General features: G+C 41.0%; 1 protein-coding gene across 1 annotated transcript in view; it reads left to right on the top strand.

Annotated features, from left to right (window-relative positions):
• Positions 1–22,415, top strand: part of CDKL3 (cyclin dependent kinase like 3) — a 145,388-nt gene that overhangs the window by 12,122 nt on the left and 110,851 nt on the right. Inside the window, 1 exon segment of the mRNA XM_063611651.1 lies at positions 8,260–8,438. Coding sequence (XP_063467721.1) covers positions 8,260–8,438 — 179 coding nt within the window.

Genomic DNA, 22,415 nt, shown 5'->3' on the forward strand with positions numbered 1-22,415 from the left:
AGGCTGGAATGCAGTGGCACCTTCTCAGCTCACTGCAACCTCCACCTCCTGGGTTTCAGCCATTCTCCTGTCTCAGCCTTCCGAGTAGCTGGGATTATAGGCGTGCACCATGCCCAGCAAATTTTTGTATTTTTAGTAGAGACAGCGTTTCGCTGTGTTGACCAGGCTGGTCTCGAGCTCCTGACCTCGTGATCTGTCCGCTTTGGACTCCCAAAGTGCTGGGATTACAGGCTTGACCCATTGAGCCTGACCCCAGCCTTGTTTTTTTTTTTAATGTATTTATTTTTCACTCAACACATATATGTCCAAACTATTTTTCTTTAACAGCTTTATTGAGGTACAGTTTTTTTATTTTATTTTATTTTATTTTATTTTATTTTATTTTATTTTATTTATTTTTTTGAGATAGGGTCTCACTCTGTTGCCCAGGCTGGAGTGCAGTGGCGTGATCTCGTCTCACTGCAACCTTTGCCTCATTTCAAGCGATTCTCCTGCCTCAGCCTCCCGAGTAGCTGGTGTTACAGGCATGTGCCACCACGCCCAGCTAATTTTTGGTATTTTTAGTAGAGACGGGGTTTCACCATTGTTGGCCAGCCTGGTCTCAAACTCCTGACTTCAAGTGATCCACCTGCCTCGGCCTCCCAAGGTGCTGGTACTACAGGAGTGAGCCACCACACCCAGCCAAGATACAGTTTATTTTTATTTTTATTGTTTTTTTTTTTTTTTTGAGATGGAGTTTCCCTCTTGTGCAGGCTGAAGTGCAATGGCACTATCTTGGCTCACTGCAGCCTCCGCCTCCTGGGATCAAGTGATTCTCCTGCCTCAGCCTTTCAAGTAGCTGGGATTACAGGCATGCACCACCATGCCCAGCTAATTTTGTATTTTTTTAGTAGAGATGGAGTTTCACCATGTTGGTCAGTTTGGTCTTGAACTCCTGACCTCAAGTGATCCACCTGCCTTGGCCTCCCAAAGTGCTGGGATTACAGGCGTGAGCCACTGCGCCCGGCCTGAAGTACAATTTAAATACCATAAAATTCACCTGTTTAAAGTGTACAGTTCATTGATTTTTAAAGTTAATTTACAGAGTTCTGCAGCTATCATTACAATCCAGTTATAGAACATTTCATCACTCCAAAAAGATTCCCCTTGCTTATTTTCACACAATCCCAATTTCTAACCCCAGTTCCAGGCAACCAATAATCTGCTTTCTGTCTATACAGATATACCTTTTCTGGATATTTCATATAAATGGAATTATACAATATATAGCCTTTTGCATCTGCCTTCCTTCACTTACCATGTTTTTCTGTGTTGTAGTTTATCTGTATTGTAGTATGTATCAGTACTTCATTCCTTCTTTTTTTTTTTTTGAGACAGAGTCTTACTCTGTTGCCTAGGCTGCAGTGGAGTGCACTGGCATGATCTCGGCTCACTGCAACCTCTACTCCCAGGGTTCAAGCGATTCTCCTGCCTCAGCCTCCTAAGTTGCTGGGACTACAGGCGCCTACCACTGTGTCCAGCTAATTTTTGTACTTTTGGTAGAGACGGGGTTTTACCATCTTGGCCAGGCTGGTCTTGAACTCCTGACTTTGTGATCCACACGCTTCAGTCTCCCAAAGTGCTGGGATTATAGGCGTGAGCCACCACGCCCGGCTCCTTCTTTTTTCAAAACACTTTTTGTGGAGATGGGGTCTCCCTATATTGCCCAGGTTAGTTTTGAACTCCTGGGCTCAAGTGATCCTCCCACCTCAGCCTCCCAAAGTGCAAAAATTACAGGTGTGAGCCACTGCATTTGGACTTCATTCTTTTTTGTTGCTGAATAATATTCCATTGTATGGCTAGACCACATTTTGTTTATCCATTCACATTTGATGGAATTGTTTCTAAATTTTGGCTATTATGAATAATACTGCCATGTACAGCCTTTGTATGGACATACGTTTTTAATTCTCTTGGATAGATGCCTGGCAGAGTTTCTGGGTCACATGGTTAGGGTTAGTTATGTTTTTTTAAAGGAAACTGCCAAACTTTTTTCCACAGTGGCTGTATCATTTTATTTTATTTTATTTTTTTATTTTTTTTGAGACGGAGTCTTGCTCCGTCGCCCAGACTGGAGTGCAGTGGCGCGATCTTGGCTCACTGCAAGCTCTGCCTCCCGGGTTCACGCCATTCTCCTGCCTCAGCCTCCCGAGTAGCTGGGACTACAGGTGCCTGCCACCACATCCGGCTAATTTTTTGTATTTTTAGTAGAGATGGGGTTTCTCTGCGTTAGCCAGGATGGTCTCGATCTCCTGACCTCGTGATCTGCCTGCCTCGGCCTCCCAAAGTGCTGGGATTACAGGCGTGAGCCACTGCGCCCGGCCGTGGCTGTATCATTTTAAATCCCCACCAGCAATGGGTTTCTTTCTTTTTTTTTTTTTCACATCCTTTCCAACATTTGTTATTATCTTTCTTATTGTAGTTATTCTAGTGGGTATGAAGTGATACCTTTTTTTTTTCCTTGAGGAGTAAACTGTCTTTAATCACAGATGACATAATCATCTATATAAAAAATCCTATGGAATGTACAACAAAGTTAATAGAACTAATAAGTTTATGAAAGTTGTGGGATACAAGATCAATACCAAAGTCAATTGTATTTTCATATATTAATGACAAACAATCTCAATTTAAAAATACCACTTATAGTAGCACCAAAGAATATAAAATATTTTAGGAATATTGAGGAAAATCTGACAAAAGATATACAAGACCTATGCACTGAAAACTACTAAACATTGATGAGAAATATTAAAGAAGACTTAAACAAATGGAGAGAATTGTTTTTGTTGGAGGTCTCAATATGATGATGGAAGACCAAAGAGGATGTCATCAAAACACAGAATTTTAAATGTTGGAACTCAGAGAGTGCTTGGTTTTCAAGAATAAGAAAATTCTAAATGTAGTCATGATGTTAGTTTCTAAAAAGAGAGAATGAGCCAGGTTAGGTGGTTCATGCCTGTAATCTACCCAGCACTTTGGGAGGCCGAGGCAGGAGGATTGCTTGAGCCCAGGAGTTTGAGACCCGCCTGAGCAACATAGTGAGACTTCGTCTCTACAAAAAAATTTTTTAAATGTTCTGGGTGTGTGGTGGCTCATGCCTGTGGTCCCAGCTATTCTGGAGGGTGAGGTGGGAGGATTGCTTGAACCCAGAGGTCAAAGCTGCAGTGAGCCATGATCACACCACTGCACTCTAGCCTGGGTGACACAGCAAGAAACTATCTCAAAAAAAAAAAAAAAGTGAGACTGTCAGGGTATTAAGTGGGTGGATCTGTAGATCTTCCTGCCCCATGTTTAGAACACTGAGGAGGAGGTCAGTGGGTGTGTAGTGGGCAGAGTGTGTGAAATGATATCTTTTTTTTTTTTTTTTTGAGATAGAGTCTCACTCTGTTGCCCAGGCTGGAGTGCAGTGGCATAATCCTGGCTCACTGGCACCCTGACCTTCTGGGCTGAAGCCATCCTCCCACCTCCATCTCCTGAGTAGCTGGGACTACAGGTGCACGCCATCATGCTGGGCTAATTTTTTTTTTTTTTTTTTAGTAGTGCCAAGGTCTCACCATGTTGCCCAGGCTTGTCTCAAACTCCTGAGCTCAAGTGATCCTCCTGCCTCCGTTTTCCAAAGTGCTAGGAAAATAGGCATGAGCTATCATGCCCAGCCTGAAGTGGTATCTTTTTTTTTTTTTTTTTTTTTTTTGAGACGGAGTCTCGCTCTGTCGCCAGGCTGGAGTGCGGTGGCACGATCTCAGCTCACTGCAACCTCCGCCTCCCGGGTTTAAGTGATTCTCCTGCCTCAGCCTCCTGAGTAGCTGGGACTACAGGCACATGCCACCATGTGTGGCTAATTTTTGTATTTTTAGTAGAGACGGGGTTTCACCATGTTAGCCAGGATGGTCTCAATCTCCTGACCTCATGATCCAGCTGCCTTGGCCTTCCAAAGTGCTAGGATTACAGGCATGAGCCACCGCACCCAGCCCCTGAAGCGGTATCTTAATGTGCTTTTTAATGTCTATTTTTTTTCACATTATATCCTTAGGTCTTGGAATAGTGCCTGGCATATAGTAGGCCCTCAATTAAAATTGTGGTAGTTAAAAAGGATTTATATATTTTGACAGATGACAACTTTAAAGTGGCTCAATTAGAAAGGCTTACCCTAAATTAATTTTTTGGCTATTAATGGAGGGAGACTGAGTCAAAACAAGAGCCAGTCTCAAAGATTTATGGTAGTAAGTTGTATAAACAAGGAAAGATCCCAGATTTCTGTCACTGAGACATTTCTACTTGTGCTGTGATACTTTACAGGTGATGAGTATGTGCTTCTATAATTCATTTGATAAAATTTTTAAATACCTTCTTTGTTCTAGGCACTGTACTGAGCATGGGATATTAATTGAACAAGACAGATGTGCATATTGCCCTCACGGAGCTTATGGTTTAGTGGGGGTTTCAGACAAGTAAACAGACAATTAACAGTACTGCATGACAGATGCTAGGAAGGGGGAATGCAGATTGATGTGAACATATAGAAGGAGCATCTAAGGCTAACATATAAGCTGAGTCCTGAGGAAATAGCTGGCTTGGCCAGGCAGTTGGAGCAGCATCAACAAATGCATAGAGATTAGACAAACCCTGGCAAATCGGGAAACTAATATTCTATAGGCTAGGGAAAGGAGGTTAATAGGATAAGTAGGGGCCGAATCTCACAAGGCCTTATAAGCCATTTTAGGGAGTTTAAAATTTATCCTGCAGGATGAGGAATCCTTGAAGCAAAGAAGTGACATGATCAAGCTAGGCACAGTGGCTCACGCCTGTAATCCCAGCACTTTGGGAGGCCAAGGTGGCAGATCACAAGGTCAAGAGATTGAGACCATCCTGGCCAACATGGTGAAACCCCATCTCTACTAAAAATACAAAAATTTGCTGGGCATGGTGGTGCGTGTCTGTAGTCCTGTAGTCCTGGCTACTCAGGAGACTGAGGCAGGAGAATAGCTTGAACCCGGGAGCTGGAGGTTGCAGTGAGCCGAGATCACGCTACTGCCCTCCAGCCTGGTGACAAAGCGAGACTCTGTCTCAAAAAAAAAAAAAAAAGAAGTGACACGATCACACATCTGATTTTAAAATAGTACTATAACTTCATTGTGGAGACTGAATCGGAGAACACGAATGTGAATTCAGGAAGACCAGTTGATAGACTTGTGTATTAATTTTGTCAGACAGCTGAGGAGACCTGAACTAGGAAGAGCAGTTGATAGGTTAAGGGAGTGTGGGGAGGGAGAAAAATGCCCTTGGTTTCTGGCCTGCGTTATGGAGTAAGTGGTGGTTCCATTCACTGGGATAGAAGATTGTTGAGTAGGTTTGGGGGAGAAGAAGATGCGTTTAGTTTTAGATTTGCTGAATTTAAAGGGCCTGTACTTAGTTTCGTGGGATTTATTGTGGACTTTCACTTCTTGTGGAAACCAGGAGAAATATCTGTTAGACATAGAAATGTTGAAATTATCAGTAGTATATGGACAGTTACTAAAGCTATAAGAATAGATGAATCATATACAAAAATCAACTAAAAATAAATTAAAGATTTAATTGTAAGATCTGAAACTGTAAAACTACTAGAAAAAAACATGGGAAAAGTTCTATGACATTGGATCTGGGCAATGATTTTTTGGATATGAACCCAAAAGCACAGGCAACAGAAGCAAACATAGACAAATGGGATTACATTAAACAAAAAAACTTCTGCATATCCAAGGAAACAATAGAGAGAAGAGAGAACCCACAGAATTAGAGAAAATACTTGCAAACCATACATCTAATAAGAGGTTAATATCTAGAATATATAAGGAACTCAAATAAATCAGTAGTAAGAAAACAAATAACCTGATTAAAAATTGGGCAAAGGACCAGGTACAGTGGCTGATGCCTGCAATCCCAGCACTTTGGGAGGCCAAGGTGGGAGGATAGCTTGAGTCCAGGAGTTCAAGGCCAGCCAGGCAACATGGCAAAACCATGTGTCTTTAGAAATAAATAAATAAATAAATAATGGACAAAGTATGCTGGGTGCAGTGGCTCACACATGTAATCCCAGCATTTTGGGAGGCTGAGGCAGGTGAATCACTTGAGGTCAGGAGTTTGAGACCAGCCTGGACAACCTGGTGAAACCCCATCTCCACTAAAAATACAAAAATTAGCCGGGTGTGGTGGCGTGTCCCTGTAATCCCAGCTACTCAAGAGGCTGAGGCAGGAGAATTGCTTGAATCTAGGAGTCAGAGGTTGCAGTGAGCCAAGATCGTGCCACTGCACTCTAGCCTGGGCGACAGAGCAAAACTCTGTCTCAAAAAAAAAAAAAAAAAAAAAAAAAATCAACCTAAGTGTCCATTAAGGATGAATGCATAAAGAAAATGCAGTATGTATACACAATGGAGCACTATTCAGCCATAGAAATAGAAGGAAATCCTGTCATTTGTGATGATGTGGATAAACCTGGAGGACATTATGGTAAGTGAAATAAGTCACACAGAGGACAAATACCACATGATCTCACTTACATACAGAATCTATAAAAGTGCAACTCATAGAAGTAGAGCGTAGAATGGTAGTTACCAGGGGCTAGAGTGGGGGTTGTTGGGGAGATGTTGGTCAAGGGATAGGAAAATTCAGTTAGAAAGAAGGAATAAGTTCAAGAGATCTATTATACAAAATGGTAACTACTTAATAACAATGATTGTATTCTTGAAAATTGCTGAGAGTAGAATTTAAGTGTTCTCACCACAAAAAAAAGTGTGTGAGGTAATGTTAATTAGCTTGATTTAGCTAATTTTACAGTGTATACATATTTTAAAACAACATGTACAAAATATATACAATTTTAATTTATCGATTAAAATTAACAATGTTAAAAAATAATTTAGGCCGGGTGTGGTGGCTCACACCTATAATCCTAGCGCATTGGAAGGCTGAGGTGGGAAGATCACTTGAGCCCAGCACTCATGATCAACCTGGGCAGCATAACCAGACCCTGTCTCTACAAAAAAAAATTTTTAATTAGCCAGTAGTCCTAATACTGTAGGCTGTAGGACTACAGGCATGTGCTTGTAGTTCTAGCTACTCAGGAGTTTGAGGTGGTAGGATTGTCTCAGGTGGTAGCCTCCTTGCTTGAGCCCAGGAGTTTGAGGCTGCAGTGAGCTTTGATTGTGCCTTTGCACTCTGGTCTGGGCAATGGAGCAAGACCCTATCTCTTTAAAAAATAATTTCTTAAAAAGAGTTGATCAGATTAAGATGGAGCAGCCAGTAGGTGGGGAGAAGCCCAAGAGTGTTGTCCCTATAACCAAGTGACAAAAGTGCGCCCCCACCCCCCAAAAAAGAGAGTACGTGAGATTGACCAGGAAACTTGATACATATGAAGAGAGGAAAGCCTAAGACAAGGATCCTATGTTTTAGGAACAGACAGAGAAAGAGGAGCTTCCAGGTAGATAGGAGGAGATTGGGAACATTTTAGGTCCCAGAAACCAGGAATGGAGGAATAGTTGGCATTTTTTTTATGCTACAAAATCAAGTACGATGTGGGTGGAGAGGTGGCTATTGGATGTAAGAAAAATGTAGATGACTTTGGCTAGAGAAGTTTAATGCAATGTAGGAACAAAAGAGAAGGTTACATTATCTTGAGTGACTGGGTCAGAAAGTGAAGACTATGAGTACAGATAATGTCTCAAGAGGTTTAGCTGTGAAGGACATGAAAGAGCAGGAACTGGAGTGAGACATAGGGTTAAAGGAAAGTAAAATTTCAATAAGTTATTTTTCTTTCTTTTTTCTTTTCTTTCTTTTTTTCTTTTTTTTCTTTTTTAGAGACAGGGTTCACTCTGTTACCCAGGCTGGTCTCAAACTCCTGGCCTCAAGTGATCCTCCTGCCTTGGCCTCCCAAAGTACTAGGTTTACATACATGAGCCACCACTCCCAGCCTCATTAAGTTCTTTTGGTTTTTCTTACAGGAATGTTATTTGCCTTTTTAGTATTATGTCTTTTTTCTTAGCTTCATTTTATTTTGAGGTGATGGATGGGGCAAGAATTGAAAACATATAACTATATTTGCATTGTGTAATTAATCCTTTGCATGTGGTAAGGAAATAGCTTTACTATCTTAATTAGCTAGATTTTCTCAGTATAATTTTTGAGAGATTCTGGATAATGAAATCTCATTTTAATGTATTTTGTATTCTATTTGTTTTTTAGATCATTCATCGAGATATAAAACCTGAGAATATTTTAGTATCCCAGTCAGGAATTACTAAGCTCTGTGATTTTGGTTTTGCACGAACACTAGCAGCTCCTGGGGACATTTATACGGACTATGTGGCCACACGCTGGTATAGAGCTCCAGAATTAGTATTAAAAGATACTTCTTATGGAAAGTATGTATATTTTGGGATCCTGTCAGCCTTTCCTAGGTATCTCTCTTTTTGTTTGTTTTTTTGAGACGGAGTGTTGCTCTGTCACCCAGGCTGGAGCGCAGTGGTGCAATCTCAGCTCACTACAACCTCCACCTCCCAGGTTCAAGCAATTCTCCTGTTTCGGCCTCCCAAGTAGCTGGGACTACAGGTGCACACCACCACTCCTGGCTAATTTTTGTATTTTTAGTAGAGACGGGGTTTCACAATATTGGTCAGGCTGGTTTCGAACTCCTGACCTCAGGTGATCTACCTACCTCCGCCTCCCAAAGTGCTAGGATTACAGGCATGAGTCACTGCGCCTAGCCTCCTAGGTATCTCTTTTATCCCTTAGTATATGCTTGTGTATCTGTCACCCCTAGTACTGACACATTCTGCCCTCTGCATCTAGGTTGGGGCTAAGAAGAGGGATACCTTTAAAGGTAACGGAACAGATCCTTTAGGTACCTGCATTGCTGGCTACTGCTACTGCTACGCTCACTCAGCTCTCACGGGTTGAATGGACACAGCTCCAGAAGACCTATGCAGGCATCCCTCAGAGTGTATCTATATTTGCTTTAAGCTGTGCCATGCCCTCGGCAGAGTTCCCTCTTCTGTTTATCTTTAACCTCTACGTTCTGCAAAGATTTGAAATCATCTACCTTACTCTGCTAGTGTTGCAGTAGGAACTGCCGAGTTTCCCTTTTCCTGGAAAAATGGTACCCTCTTTGTGAAGACTGGCAAATAATTTTAAATTGTACTATTTTAGGTGCAAAATTTAGCCAGGCGTGGTGGCGTGCGCCTGTAGTCCCAGCTACTCGGGAGGCTGAAACAGGAGAATTCCTTCAAAAGTAGCATGATCTCAGTCTAACATAAAACAGCAGCCTAAAATATAAATAATCTTGAGCATAAAGAGATAAAAGTATGTAATTTAATACCTATTTAATAGACTACATGGAGGAGGATAATTCTCTTGTGCTTTTCCTAGAAATTATTATTGTGTTATTATAATAATATGTAATATTAATGAGTACTTATTTTCTGCCAGAAACTGTTCTAAATGCTTTATATACATCAAATAATTTAATCCTTACAACAACCCTATGATGAAGTTGCTACTATTAGCATTCTCATTTTAAACAGTAGAACACTAAGACACAGAGGTAAAGTAATTTGCCTGAAGTCACATAGCTGCTTAATAGCAGAACTGAACCAGGATTCTAACCTAGGTGGTCTGGATTCACAATCCATTCCCCCAGGTACCTTTTCAACTGTACCTACTGTTGGTACCTTGTACAGACTATCTCTGTACCTCAATTACTTCATCTATAAAATGGAAATAATAATAGGACTCACTTCATAGATTTGTGGTGAGGATTAAATGATTTGATATATGCTCAATAAATATTATCTACTCTTACTCAAAGTCCTCAAAAATTTTTTCTTCATTTCTTTTTTGCCTCTGGACATAATGTAGCCTGCATAAGATCTCTCTGTCTCAGTTTTACCCTCTTTTAATGATGTAGCTTAAATTCCTTTTCTGATATACTCCCTAAGCTCCCCAATCCTATTCTACATCTTTTAGTACATTATCTGTAAATTTTGTGTCAGTTAATATTTAACATGGGCTAGTTCTTTCTCTAGCTCTTTTTTTTTAACCTCCCATGAAAAGTTAAGTTCCTTGAGGATAGGCATAATCTCTTGTATTCTGCATAACCAAACTTGGTGCCTGGCCCACAGTAAGGTTGGATTCTAGGAGACTTCACATTGTGTTTGAAACAAATTCACTAGTGAGTCCATTTTGAAAACTTTTTTATTGTAAAAGAAAACACAGACACAGAATATCTCACATAACAAATGGATAGCTCCACCACCTGATCAAAAAATAGGATTTTGCCCACCACCCCAGAAAACCCTTTGTGTGCCTGCAGTTGTAACATGCTCCCTTCCCTACAAAGCAACCATGATACTGATTTTTATTGTAACCATTTCCTTGCATTTTTAAAAATAATAGAGACAGGTCTTACTATGTTGCCCAGGCTGGTCTCGAACTCCTGCCCTCAAGCAGTCCTCTTGCCTCAGCCTCCCAAAGTGCTGGGATTACAGGTGTGAGCCACCAGGCCTGGCCATTTTCTTGCATTTTAAAGATAGTTTTATCACCCAAATGTGCATCCATTTAGTTTAATCTAGCCTTTTTTGAGATATGATTCATATATCATACAAGTCACCCATTTAAAATGTACAATTAAGTGGTTTACAGTATATTCAGAGTTGTACAACCATAACCATAGTCAATTTTAGAACATATTTATCACCCCAAAACGAAACCCTGTACCCATTGTAACTCTCCATTTCCTCCCAACCCTTCCAGGCCTAGACAAACTCCTATCTGCTTTCATTCACTATGGATTTGCCTATTCTGGACATTTCATATAAGTACAATTATATAATATATGGTCCTTTGGGACTAGCTTTTTTCTCTTAACATAGCATGTATTAGTACTTCATTTTTTTTTTTTTTTTTAGCAGAGATGGGGTTTTGCCATTTGGTCTTGAACTCCCGACCTCAAGCGATCTGCTCGCCTCGGCCTCTCAAAATGCTGGGATTACACGCATAAGCCACCGTGCCCAGCCAGCACTTTATGGCTGAATAATATTCCACTGAATGGATAGAGCTCTTTTTATTTACCCATTCATCAACTGATGGACATTTGGGTTATTTTTACTTTTTAGCTATTATAGGTAATGCTGCTATGAGTGTTCGTGTACTTGTTTTTGTATGGACATATGTTTTCATTTCTTTTGGGTATATACTTAGGAGTTAGAATTGTGGGTCATATGGTAACTCTATGTTTAGTCTTTGAAGAACTGCCAGACTGTTTTCCAAAGTGTTTGTACCATTTTACATTCCCACTAGCTGAGTGTGAGGGTTTCAGTGTCTCCATGTCTTTGCTAGCACTTACTATTATGTTCTTTTGTTTAATAGCCATCCTAGCCTTTTTTTTTTAAGTAAACTTTATTTTGGGATAATTTTAGATTTACAGAAAAGTTGCAAAGATAGTATAGAGAGTTTCCCCATAGTCCTCACCCAGTTTCTGTTTACCCTAGTATTATCATATTTCATTACTATGGAGGTTTAACTTTATCATCTCTTTTTAATTTATTACTAGAATACTTTTATAAATGGACATTTCCCCTTATTTGGTTACCTAATGGTATAGTTCATATAGAGAAACTGAGTAAATGCTTGATTTATTTATCAATTTTAAAGATGAATTGTCTCCCAACAGGTGACCTCCAAAAGCAACTAATTAATTTTTTTAGAAATATCATTATGAACTCATGGACTTAAACATATTTAATGGGTCTCAATGCATTGCAATTATCGGGGCAAAAAGATAATACCTTTTCCCGGCTGGGCACGGTGGCTCATGCCTGTAATCCCAGCACTTTGGGAGGCTGAGGTGGGCGGATCACCTGAGGTCAGGAGTTCAAGACCAGCCTGACCAACATGGAGAAACCCCATCTCTACTAAAAATACAAAAATAGCCGGTTATGGTGGTGCATGCCTGTAATCTCAGCTACTCGAGAGACTGAGGCAGGAAAATCGCTTGAACCCAGGAGGCGGAGGTTGCGGTGAGCCGAGATCACGCCACAGCACCCCAGCCTGGGCAACAAGAGCAAAACTCCGTCTCAAAAAAAAAAAAGGTAATACCTTTTCCCTACCTGTAACAAGAGTCACAGCCAATACCCTTATAACAAAATATAGTTTAACAAGAGAAAAGCATGACAAATTTAACAAAGTTCTATGTGACATAGAAGCCTTCATAAATGAAAACCCAAAGACCTGGGGAGAACACTGTCTGATTTTATGCTGTTTGCTGAAAGGAGTGGATAGGTGTAGAGAAACATGATTGGGCAAAAGGTGTATGATCTAATGGTAATAAACCCAGCAAGGCCTGTTTGTTCAGATTCTTCTTGGCCTCTCTGTTTTGCATTCCTTCCTTCCAGGTATGGGCAGGACCTCTCTGGAATGAAGGTTTTATGACTTACTTTTAAGGGAGGTGGATCAGAGAGTGACCATTCTATGTTTTATGGCTTGCTTTGGGGAAGAGGAATTCTAATCGCTCTGGAGGTGGGCAGGCAGAAGAGGAATCCTGGTTTCTGTGATACAGCTTGGGGGAGAAAGGAGAGCAGGAGAAGGTCAGAGAGATTTTGTTTCTGAGGCCCCTCTAATCTCCTTCAGTTCAAAGTAGGTATCATGCCAAAGCACCATACTTTCGGGTATCATAGTCTAAGCCTGGACACAATTGTTATTATTATTGAAGTTCAAAATCAATGGGTGCTGTCAGGCCTCTGAGCCCAACCTAAGCACTCATATCCCCTGTGACCTGCACGTATACATCCAGATGGCCTGAAGTAATTGAAGAATCACAAAAGAAATGAAAATGGCCTGTTCCTGCCTTAACTGATGACATTACCTTGTGAAATTCCTTCTCCTGGCTCATCCTGGCTCAAAAGCTCTCCCACTGAGCACCTTGTGTCCCCCGCCCCTGCCCGCCAGAGAACAACCCCCTTTGACTGTAATTTTCCACTACCTACCCAAATCGTATAAAACAGCCCCACTACCGTCTCCCTTCGCTGACTCTCTTTTTGGACTCAGCCCGCCTGCACCCAGGTGAAATAGCCTTGTTCCTCACACAAAACGTGTTTGGTGGTCTCTTCACACGGACACGAGTGAAAGGTGCCTTTTCAAGGTGGCTTCCCAGGTCCTTTTAACAGGACCTAGTGTGTAGTCTGTGATACTTTCCTTGTGACCTGACTGACAAGATAGCAATCCAGGCTCATTTTTTACATGTTTTTGCCCCAGACCTGGTATCAGCCATATTATGTCTTTTTTAAAAACAGCATTATTGATATATTTTTATATAATACGATTCATCCATTTGAAGTACATTTCAGTGGTTTTTAGTGTATTCACAGATATGTACAACCATCACCACAGTCAATTTTCATCACCTCAGTAAAAACCCCATACCCTTTATCTATGACACCCCTACACCTCTGAACTCCCTCCCTAACCCTAAGCAATCACTACTCTCTTCTCTATCTTTATAGATTTTTATTTATTTTATTTTTTTTGAGACAGAGTCTCTCTCTGTCGCCCAGGCTGGAGTGCAGTGGCATGATCTCGGCTCACTGCAACATCCGCCTCCTGGGTTCAAGCAATACTCCTGCCTCAGCCTCCTGAGTAGCTGGGACTACAGGCGCATGGCACCACACCCAGCTAATTTTTTTTGTATTTTTGAAGTGATGGGGTTTCACCATGTTGGTCAGGCTGGTCTCGAACTCCTGGCCTCGTGATTGACCTGCCTCCGCCTCCCAAAGTGCTGAGATTACAGATGCGAACCACTGCACCCAGCCTATGGCTGGCTTTTTTATTTTGTAGAGACAGGGTCTCGCTATGTTGACTAGGCTGATTTTGAATTCCTGGGCTTAAGCGATCCTCCCGCCTCAGCCTCCCAAAGTGTTAGGATGATAGGTGTGAGCCACCACGCTGAAGCCTGACTTTTTTATTCTAGCTACTCTAATGGGTGTGAAGTGGTATCTCATTGTGGGTATGATTCACATTTCCCTAATGTCTAATGAGGTTGAATGTCTTTTTGTGTGTGTGTGTGTGCTTATTGGCCATTTGTATATTGTCCTTGGAGAAATGTCTGTTCAGATCCTTTGCCTATTTTTAAAATGAGTTGTTGGCCAGGCGCGGTGGCTCACGCTTGTAATCCCAGCACTTTGGGAGGCCGAGGCGGGCGGATCACGAGGTCAGGAGACCTCGTCTCTACTAAAAATACAAAAAAATTAGCCGGGCATGGTGGCGGGCGCCTGTAGTCCCAGCTACTCGGAGAGGCTGAGGCAGGGGAATGGCGTGAACCCGGGAGGCGGAGCTTGCAGTGAGCCCAGACTGCGCCACTGCACTCCAGCCTGGGCGACAGAGCGAGACTCTGTCTCAAAAAAAAAAAATGAGTTGCCTTTTTATTATTGAGTTGTAAGAATTTTCTGCATATCCTAGATACAAATTCCTTATCAGATATGTGATTTACAAGTATGTTCTTCCATTTTATGGGTTGTGTCTTCACTTTCTTGTTTCTGTCTTTTGATTTTCAAATGTTTTTAATTTTGAGAAGTCCAATTTATCTGTTTCTTTTGTTGCCTACGCTTTTGGTGTCATATTTCAAAATTGTTTGCCAAATCCAGGGTTATGAAGATTTACAGTTACATTTTCTTCTGAGAGTTATGACTTTAGCTCTTACATTTAAGTCTGATCCATTTGAGTTAATTTTTGTATATGCTATAAGGTAAGAGTCCAAGTGCGTTCTTTTGCATTTGGCTATCCAGTTGTTGTCCCAGCACCATTTGTTGAAAATATTGTTCTTTCCCCATTATGGTGTTGGGCCCTTTTTGAAATTCAGTTGACTATAGATGTAAGTGTGACTGCTCAAGGGGTTCACCTTGCCTGCTGCCTAGACAGAGCCGATTCATCAAGATGGGAATTGCAATAGAGATAGAATAACTCATGCAGAGCCGGCTGTGCAGGAGACTGGAGTTTTATTATTACTCAAATCAGTCTCCTTGGGCATTCAAGGAGGAGAGTTTTTAAGGACAACTTGGTGGGTAGAGGGAGGCCAGTGAGCTGGGAGTTCTGATTGGTCAGGTTTGAAATCACAGGAAGTGGAAGCTGTCTTCTTGCACTGAATCAGTTCCTGGGTCGGGGGCGGCCATGAGATCAGATGAGCCAGTTTAGCAATCTGGGTGGTGCCAGCTGATCCATCAAGTGCAGGGTTTGCAAAATATCTCAAGCACTGATCTTAGGAGCAGTTTATGGAAGGTCAGAATCTTGTAGCCTTCAGCTGCATGACTTCTAAACCATAATTTCTAATCTTGTGGCTAATGTTAGTCCTACAAAGGCAATCTGGTCCCCAGGCAAGAAGGAAGTCTGCTTTGGGAAAGGGTTGTTACTGTCTTTGTCTTAAACTATAAACTGTAAACGACGTTTCTCCCGAAGTTAGTCCAGCCTACGCCCAGGAATGAACAAGGACAGCTTGGAGGTTAGAAGCGAGATGGAGTCAATTAAGTTAGATCTCCTTCACTGTCTCAGTCGTAATTTTGCAAAGGTGGTTTCATGAGGGCTTATTTCTAGAATCTCAATTCTGTTCCATTGATCTGTAAGGCTGTCCTTTTTCCAGCAACGTACTTTCTTTCCTTTTCTTTTCCTTTTATTTTATTTTATTTTATTTTTTTTACAAGATCTCACTCCCTTGCCCAGGCTGGAGTGCAGTGGCATGATCTCGGCCCACAGCAACCTCACCTTCCTGACTCAAACAATCCTCCCACCTCAGCCTCCTGAGTGGTTGGGACTACAGGGGTGCACCACCAAGCCTGGCTAATTTTTAAATTTTTTGTAGAGACAGGAGTTCACCACGTTGCCCTGGCTGGTCTTGAATGGCTGGGCTCAAGCAATCTGCCTGCCTTGGACTCCCAAAGCGTTGGGATTATGGGCAGGAGACACCGCACGCAGCCGACACACTGTCTTAATGACTATTGCTTTGTAGTAAGTTTGAAATCAGGAAGTGTGAGTCTTTCTACTTTATTTACTTTTCCAAGATTGTTTTGGCTATTCTAGGTCCCTTCCAATTCCATATGAATTTTAAGATCAGCTTCTCAATTTTTGCAAAAAAGACATCTGAGATTCTGATATGGATTACATTGTATCTGTGGATTAGTTTGGAGGTTATTGCTGTCTTAAAAATGTTAACTCTTACTCTAATCTGTGAATTTAGAATATTTTGCCATTTATCTAGGTCTTCTGTAATTTTTTCAACAATGTTTTGTAGTTTTCAAAGCATACATTTTGCACTTGTTTTGTAAAATTTATTCTTAAGTATCTTATTCTTTTTGATGCTATCATGAATGGAGTTTTCTTAATTTCATTTCAAATTGTTCATTGCACGGGCATAAAAATACAACTTATTTTTGTATATCGAGTTCATATTGAAGTGGTGTTATTGTCTGGGGTAACTACCCAGGGTTCGTCATCTCATGCCAAGGAGGTGAAGGACACGGACATGCACGAGGAGTGAGTTTAGGAGCAGAGGTTTGATAGGCAAAAGAAAGAGAAAGGAGAACAGCTCTCTTCCTGGTGAGAAAGAGGGGCCTCCTAAAGGAAAATCTGGCCCACAGCAGACTGCATTAGATTTTATAGGCAGGCTTGAGGAGATGGTGTCTGATTTACGTAGGGCCCACAGATTGGTTTGACCAGGAGTGACAGTTACATACCGCAAGGGGAAGGCTGGTTGCCCCACTCTAATCTTATTATGCAAATTGGATCTTTGCCTGGCTGGGGCCATATTGTCTTCTTAGTGTACATGTGGTTTGGCAAAGAGAAGGGAAGATGGAGCCACCATTTTGAACATGCTTAGTCTCAGGTAGCCTTTTCCTATTGGCACAACTGCTGGCATTCACCTGTGCAAGCTTCCAGCTTGTGTGTCTGTGTCTGCAGCACAATTTTACAGGCTGCTTTTTGTTAGAAAAGAAAATGATTTGGGGCTGCTTTTCATTAAAAGGAAAACCTTACTGAGGATCCCATACCCTCACTGCCTGCCTAAATAATTTATTCTTAACTCATATCATTATCATGCAACCTTGCTGAACTTGTTTATTGGTTCTCATAGTTGTTTAGTGGATTCCTTAGGATTTTCTACATAGAAGGTCATGTCATCTGTGAATAGATATAGTTTTACCTTTTTTGCTGGTCTGGATGCCTTTTATTTCTTTTTCCTGTCTAATTGTGCTGACTAGAATCTGCAGTACAATATTGAATAGAAGTGGCAAAAGCTGACATCCTTGTCTTGTTCCTAATCTTATCGAGAAATCATTCAGTCTAAGTATGATATTAAATGTGGATTTTTCATAGATGCTTTTTATCAGGTTGGGGAAGTTTCCTTTTATTCTTAGTTTGTTGAGTGCTTTTATCATGAAGTGGTGTTGGATTTTACCAAATGTTTTTTCTTTGTCTATTGAAATGATCAAAATGAGAATTTTTTTGGGTTTTTATTCTATTGATATATTACATTTATTGGTTTTTGGATATTGAACCAATCTTGTGTTCCTGGAATAAATCCCAGTTGGTGACAGTGCATAATTCCTTTTATATGATGCTGGATTCAGTTTGCTAGTATTTTGTTGAGAATTTTGTGTTCACATTCATAAAAGATATTTGTAGTTTTCTTTTTTACTGGTTTGTGTATCAGGGAAATACTGGTTTTAAAAAATGAGATGGGGCCAGGCGCGATGGCTCACGCTTGTAATCCCAGCACTTTGGGAGGCCGAGGCGGGCGGATCACGAGGTCAGGAGATCGAGACCACAGTGAAACCCTGTCTCTACTAAAAATACAAACAATTAGCCGGGCGTGGTGGCGAGCGCCTGTAGTCCCAGCTACTCGGAGAGGCTGAGGCAGGAGAATGGCGTGAACCCGGGAGGCAGAGCTTGCAGTGAGCCGAGATCACACCACTGCACTCCAGCCTGGGCAACAGAGCGAGACTCCGTCTCAAAAAAAAAAAAAAAAAAAATGAGATGGGATGTGTTCCTTCTGTTTTTTGAAAGAGTTTGTGAAGACTTGGTATTAATTCTTCTTTGAATGTTAGAATTCAGTAGTGACATCATCTAGGCCTGGGCTTTTCTTTGCAGGTAGTTTTTTTAAAAAAATCATGAATTCAGTCTTTTCACTTGTTAAAAGTTTACTGAGATTGTCTATTTTTTATTGAGCCGGTTTCAGTAGTTTGTGTTTTTCTGGGAAACTATTGATTTAATCTAAGTTATCTAATCTGTTGGCAAACAATTATTTATTCCTTTATAATCCTTTTAATTTCTGTAAAGTCAGTAGTAATGTCACCTCTTTCATTTCTGATTCTAATAATTTGAGTTTTCTCTCTTTTGTTATTGGTCATTCTAACTAAATGTTTTTCAATTTTGTTGATTTACAAAAAAATAGCTTTTGGTTTCATTGATTTTCTCTGTTTTCTTATTCTCTATTTAATGAACTTTTGCTTTTTAAATATTTCCTTCTTTTTGTTTGCTTGGTTTAGTTTGCCCTTCTTTTTCCAGTGTCTTAAGGTGGAAGGTTAGGTTACTGATTTAATATCTTTCTTCATATAGGCATTACAGCTATACATTTCCCTCTCTGCTTTACTGCATCCCACAAATGCTGGTATGTTGTGTCTTCATTTTCATTAGTCTTAAAGGATTTTCTTTTTCTTTTTTTTTTTTTGAGACAGGATCTTGCTCTGTTGCTCAGGCTGGAATGCAGCGGTGTGATCTCGGATCACTGCAGCCTTGACTTCCCCAGCTTAAGTGATCCTCCCACCTCAGCCTCCCGAGTGGCTGAGACTACAGGTGTGTGCCCTCATGCTTGGCTAATTTTGTTCATTTTTTTGCAGAGACGAGGTCTCACTGTGTTACCCAGGCTGGTCTCAAACTCCTGTACTCAAGTGATCCTCCTACCTCTGCTTCCCATAGTTTTGAGATTAAAGGCATGAGCTACTGTGCCCAGCCTCAAAGTATTTTCTGATTTCCCTTTTGATTTCACCTTGTACCCATTGGTTATTTCATTGAATGTAGTTTAATATCCATATATTTGTAAATTTCCAAAATTTTTCCTGCAATTAATATCTATTTTATTCCATTGTAATAAGAGAATATACTTTGTGTAATTTCTGCCCTTTTAAATTTACTGAGGTTTATTTATGGTCCAGCACATGGGCTATCCTGGAGAATGTTCCATGTGACTTGAGAACAATATATAAATGTATATTCTATTGTTGTTCTGTAAAGTGTTCTAAAGATATTAGGTCTAATTTGTTTATCATGTTGTTCATATTTTCTCTTCTTGATTTTCTAATTGGTTTAGACATGCTTATCATTATTATAGTTTTCTGATAAATTTCCCCCTTTATCATTATGAAATTTCCCTCTTCATCTCTAGTAGCATTTTTTTTGTTAAAAGTCTATTTTGTCTTATATTAGGGCAGTCTTTTTAGTTTTCTTGTGATTGTTATTTGCATAATATATCTTTTTCACAACCTTTACTTATAATGTTTCTATATTGAATATAAAGTATATCTTGCCTAAACAACATATAGTTAGATCATGAGGTTTTTTTTTTTCCCCCTCCAGGCTGACAGTCTCTGCCTTTTGCTGGATTGGTTAATCTGTTAACGTTTAATGCCATTATTATTATTTTTTATTTATTTATTTTTTGTGAGACAGAGTCTCACTCTGTCACCCAGGCTGGAGTGCGGTGGCACGATCTTGGCTCACTACAACTTCTGCCTCCGGGTTCAAGCAGTTCTTCCTTCCTCAGCCTCCTGAGCAGCTGGGATTACAGGCATCCACCACCATGCCCGGCTAATTTTTGTATTTTTAGTAGAGATGGTGTTTCACCATGTTGGCCAGGCTGGTCTCAAATTCCTGACCTCAAGTGATCCACCCACCTAGGCCTACCAAAGCTCTGGGATTACAGGTGTGAGCCACCGTGCCTGCCCACATTTAATGTTATTATTGACATAGTTGTAATTACATCTGCCATTTTAGTTTTTTGTGTTTGTCTCACGTTGTTTTCTTGTTCCTCTTTTGCTGCATTATTTTGCATTAAATGATTATTTCCTAATTATTTTAATTTCTTTAATAATTTTTTTTTACTATCTTTGTGTGTATGTGTGTGTGTGTGTGTTTGTGTGTGTGTGTTTTGAGACAGAGTCTCGCTCTGTCACCCAGGCTGGAGTGCAGCAGGGCAATCTTGGCTCACTGAAACCTCTGCCTCCTGGGTTCAAGTGATTCTCCTGCCTCAGCCTCCTGAGTAGCTGAGATTTCAGGTGTGTGCCACCAAGCCTGGCTAATTTTTGTATTTTTTTTTTTTAGCAGAGATGGAGTTTCACCATATTGGCCAGGCTGGTCTCGAACTCCTGGCCTCAAGTGATTCTCCTGCCTTGGCCTCCCAAAATGCTGGGATTACAGGTGTGAGCCACTGCACCTGTCCTTTACTATATTTTTGAGGGTTGTTCCTTTTTTCCTTTTTAGTGGTTGCTCTAAGGTTTACACCTTATCAGAATCAACTGATAAGTTCCTATTTTTATTAGTTTAATTCCAGTGATACAGGTATAGAAAAGTTATTCTTATGTCATTCTATTCCCTTTTCCATCTTTGTGTGGTATATTTGTTGTACATATTACATCTAATAATGTTACAAACCATTATTACTTTTTCTTTATAGTAATTTCTCTAAACTCAATGTAGTTTTGCTCCCTCTCACTTCCTTTTTGATGTCATTGGCAAATATATTACACATACTACATTTGTAATGTTATAGGCCCAACAATGTATTGCATGCATATTATCTTTTCCCTAGGTAGAGGCAGCTCTAATGGCTTGCATATTATTTTGTATGAGGGGTCTTCAAAAAGTTCATGGAAATGCATATTATGAAAAAACTGTGCATGGCTTTAACTTTTTTTTGCACCAAAATAAACTCACACTAACTTGTTATAACATGTCTGAATAGGGTCTAGTTTGAGGCATTAGGAGGGATAATACATCAGTTGGAAAAGAGCCTCTATCAAAACAATCTGAATTCTGCTAAAATTGAAGCAAGAACAAGCATCAAATTCATGATGAAGCTTTCGTGGAAGAATGGTGAAAGCATTGATGCTTTATGAAAAGTTCTTTTTTTTCCCAATTTTTAAAACTTTTAAAAAAAATTTTAATATAGAAACAAGGTCTCGCAGTGTTGGTAAAGCTAGTCTCAAATTCCTGGGCTCAAGCAATCCTACTGCAACAGCCTCCCAAAGTGCTGGGATTACAGGCTTGGCTTTATGAAAAGTTTATGGAGACAATGCCCCCAAAGAAACTAGCAGCTTACAAATGGATAACTTGTTTGTTTGTTTGTTTGTTTTTTGAGACAGAGTCTGGCTCTGTCCCCCAGGCTGGAGTGCAATGGCACCATCTCGGCTCACTGCAAGCTCTGCCTCCCGGGTTCACACCATTCTCCTGCCTCAGCTTCCGGAGTAGCTGGGACTACAGGCGCCTGCCACCATGCCCTGCTAATTTTTTTAGATTTTTAGTAGAGACAGGGTTTCACTATGTTGGCCAGGATGGTCTTGAACTCCTGACCTCGTGATCCGCCCACCTCGGCCTCCCAAAGTGCTAGGATTACAGGCTTGAGCCACCGTGCCTGGCTGGATAACTTGTTTTAAGAAAGGAGGAAATGGTGAGAAAACACCAAGAAGGCTGCATAGGAATATCTCTGGTCTACAGCTCCCAGCAAGATTGACGCAGAAGATGGGTGATTTCTGCATTTCCAACTGAGGTACCTGGTTCATCTCACTGGGACTGGTTGGACGGTGGGTGCAGCCCACAGAGGGCAAGCCGAAGCAGGGAGGGGCGTCGCCTCACCCAGGAAGTGCAAGGGGTCAGGGATTTCCCTTTCCTAGCCAAGGGAAGCCATGAGTGACTGTACCTGGAGGAACATTACACTCCTACCCAAATACTGTGCTTTCCCCATGGTCTTCGCAACTGTCAGACCAGGAGATTCTCTCCCGTGCCTGGCTTGGCAGGTCCCATGCCCATGGAGCCTTGCTTGCTGCTAGTGCAGTAGTCTGAGATCGACCTGGGACACTGGAGCTTGGTGGGGGGAGGGGCGTCCACCATTTCTGAGGCTTGAGTAGGTGGTTCTATGCTCACAGAGTAAACAAAGTGGCAGGGAAACTCTAACTGGGCAGAGCTCATCGCGGCTCAGCAAGGACTACTGCCTCTCTGGATTCCACCTCCAGAGGCAGGGCATATCTGAATAAAAGGCAGCAGACAGCTTCTGCAGACTTAAACGTCCCTGCCTGACAGCTCTGAAGAGAGCA

This window comes from Symphalangus syndactylus, chromosome 11 (assembly GCF_028878055.3).
Source record: "Symphalangus syndactylus isolate Jambi chromosome 11, NHGRI_mSymSyn1-v2.1_pri, whole genome shotgun sequence".
Classification (NCBI taxonomy): Eukaryota; Metazoa; Chordata; class Mammalia; order Primates; family Hylobatidae; genus Symphalangus; species Symphalangus syndactylus.